Genomic DNA, 3,107 nt, shown 5'->3' with positions numbered 1-3,107 from the left:
CCCCCCCCAGCCGCTGACAACAGGGGATTCAGACACCAAACCAGGGCCAGGTCTGCCCCAACACTCTTTACATTCTTTGAAAATACATGAACAACTAAGGGGCTCCACAATAATATAACAAGACAGTCAAATTAAACAGAATATTAAAACTGGCCTGTTTTACAGTTGTGTCATTGCCTCCTGTGTTAGGCAATGGGATCTGTGGGTTTTTTTTGGCCCATGCCCAATAGCAACCCTCCACAAAGATAGTCTACGCTCAAACACCAATTTCCCAGAGCACACTGAATGCTTTCACTTTCATTTCATGCAGTGTCAGCAGGGTTTCTGTTCTGTTTCTGTAATACAAGCTTCAGGCACCAGTTTTAAACTCTAACCTTCATGCAAATGATGGAAGCTTTTGTCTTTCTAGTTGTTGACCAGCCACAGTCATTCACTTTTTGTTGACATTAACTTCAATATGTGACATAAATGGTTTGACTTAATATTTTACAGATTTAAATTAAAATAACTGAATATTTTGACCACCAACAGATGGTTTATTATCTTATAATTTGCAGAGAAAAGCAAAGACATGTTCCTATTCAAATATATTTACACACTTCAATGATCTAAAGAAACTATACAGTATCTTATATGATACAAATATTACCTTTATTACCAAAGTATTTATCTATACTCTTCCTCCTTTCAGATGATATGCCAAAACTCCAGAAGTCTTCCTCGCCTGGGCTTGTGCAACCTGAAGCCCCTGTGGAGAGTCTGGAGGCCAACGTTCCTGAAACTGAGCCCTCATCTTCTGCTGAGCCAGATCCTCCCTTCCCTGCCTCACTGACCGCCTCCGACACTCTCCCACTTGCAGTGGTCAATGCCAGCGAACATCCCTCAGCTAGGGAGTCCACAGCCTCCGCCTCTCCTCCCTCCTCTTCAGTTGGGGAGCAGAAGCTCTCTTTGGTGCCTCCTCAGACTCCCAGCACAGACAAGCCTCTTTCAGATGACCCACGAACTATGACTGCCTCGCCTGCACTGGCTCCCAAGGCACTGAATGGCCTTGTAGATGCCGGGACTGAGCTAGATGCTGCAGCTCATGAGCCTTCGTTAATGTCCCCTGTTGCACTCCAACCCCAGGCTTCTGCTTACAGAGAGGCCTCCTCTGAAACCTTGCCCACTGACATGAGACCAGAGGTGCCCATTGCTGCTGCACTCACCCCTATGGCACCTGTGGCTGTGGTGCCAGTCACCCTGACCTCAAGCCCCACCCCAGCTTTGCCAGTTATGCTCCCCCCAGGCCTCCCACCTCTAGTGCAGGCTGATGAGACAAGCAAATCCTTAGACACTAAAGAACTTGTCTCCAGAGTAGTGACAGAAGCACATGGTGGCATTACTGACAGCAAAACAGAGTCCCAGCAACAAGTACTCGTCAGGAAGAGTCCCACTACAGGTACTGAATCAGAATCTGTTTCAGCAAGTGTAAAACCTGTTTCTGTAATTAATGATTCTTATCAGCAGAGAAGTAATTACTCTTGTGGGGGAAGGGCTACATAAAAGGAGAGATGCTGTTTTAGGGATTTTATGATTTATTTTTTTTTAACGGGGTCTTATTCTTAAATAGATAAATTAGGAAGCACCCTATTGTGGATAATCTCTCATCAAATGCCATTCCGACATCATTGATTCCCCAAAAATACCCAGTCAGATAGAATAAACTCCATCCATCTAGAAAATTCTGTAGCTTAGCAGAAAGATTTAACAAAGTGGTGTATTTTGTTGTTAAGTTGTGGGTGACTACCTGGGGTCATATATGTAACATTATGTAGCAGGTTAGCACAGAATATAAACACAAAACAGTCAGGAGTGTGTGTGTGTGTGTGTTTCTGTCTGTAGAACTGCATACCTGTCACTGTGATTCAAATTGTACAAAAGGAGATGCATCAATCATGATCATGTTAAATACTATTAAGGAGGTTCATGTTTGGTATCTGCAGAGTGAGATACCATACATAGACTTTACAAACAAAATGTTTTTAAATTCAAGGTGGTTTGTTTGTTTGCTGACCAGCTGTGGCTAATTACATGTTCCTGAATTTCTGTTTCCCTGCAGTAAACCAGACAGCTTCTGCGATACCAAAGACCTGGATGAAACCAAATGAAGTGATCTCTGCTGGAGATGTACCTCAAAAGGACGACGAGGTAAGAAAACAGGCCATCCTCTACATAATGCAGTATGAGGAGAGAGGGAAAAAAAGCATTCCATTTGACCTGCTTAATGTGTACGTACATCTATGTTTTTTTACAGAAGTAGCCTATAAACTTTGACACGTGGACAGGAAATCATCCTGTGTAACATACCTAGTTTCCAGCCATTTTGAGATTTTCACCTTTTTCAAATGGTTGGGATCTCATTTTTCAGCATTTTTTAAAATGACTACAGTGTATCAAAGGAGTGGGACGGAGAGAGTGAGAGAGACGATGTGGGTAATAGTTCAAGTGGAAAATGTTTCCACATGTGTGGTGGAGGGAGGTAGACATTCATGACTTAAGAGGGTTGTTGTCTGAGAACAGCGGCAAGGAGTTATCCATTATGTTTATTGCTCAGCCAGACCACTGTATGTAAAATCAGCTCTGTCCAACTCTTGCTTCCTTTCCTTTATTTTATTTGCGGCTCATAGCTGAAGGAGAATTTTCATCCCATCAATGGTCTTTTAGGTTATTTTAAAATAAGGACTACAAGTGCTACCAGGGTTACAAGCGCTGCAACAATTACTTTATCAGTTTGTCAATCAAAAGAAAATTAATCTGCAAATATTTTGATTATGGGCGGCAAAGCGGTGCGGTGGTTAGCACTGTCGCCTCACAGCAAGAAGGCTCTGGGTTCGAGCCCTGGCCGACCCACTGTTTCCCTGTGGAGTTTGCGTGTCCTCCCTGTGCCTGCGTGGGTTCTCTCCAGGTGCTCCGGCTTCCTCCCACAGTCCAAAGATGTGCATCTTAGGTCGATTGGTGACTCTAAATTGCCCCTAGGAGTAGTGAGAGTGTGTGGTTGTCTGTCTACATGTCAGCCCTGTCGTAGACTGGTGACCTGTCCAGGGTGGACCCTGCCTCTCACCCAATGT

General features: G+C 43.9%; 1 protein-coding gene across 1 annotated transcript in view; it reads left to right on the top strand.

Annotated features, from left to right (window-relative positions):
- Positions 1-3,107, top strand: part of LOC109967057 (eukaryotic translation initiation factor 4 gamma 3) — a 45,249-nt gene that overhangs the window by 18,408 nt on the left and 23,734 nt on the right. The window contains exons 10-12 of the mRNA XM_020612426.1: positions 6-50; positions 692-1,438; positions 2,099-2,187. Of these exons, the coding sequence (XP_020468082.1) occupies positions 6-50; positions 692-1,438; positions 2,099-2,187 (881 nt within the window). The remainder of the gene's footprint in view (positions 1-5; positions 51-691; positions 1,439-2,098; positions 2,188-3,107) is intronic.

This window comes from Monopterus albus, unplaced genomic scaffold (genome assembly GCF_001952655.1).
Source record: "Monopterus albus unplaced genomic scaffold, M_albus_1.0 scaffold1.1, whole genome shotgun sequence".
NCBI classification, from domain to species: domain Eukaryota; kingdom Metazoa; phylum Chordata; class Actinopteri; order Synbranchiformes; family Synbranchidae; genus Monopterus; species Monopterus albus.
Note: the sequence above shows the minus strand (reverse complement) of the source record. Positions and strands in the feature narration are given on the sequence as shown.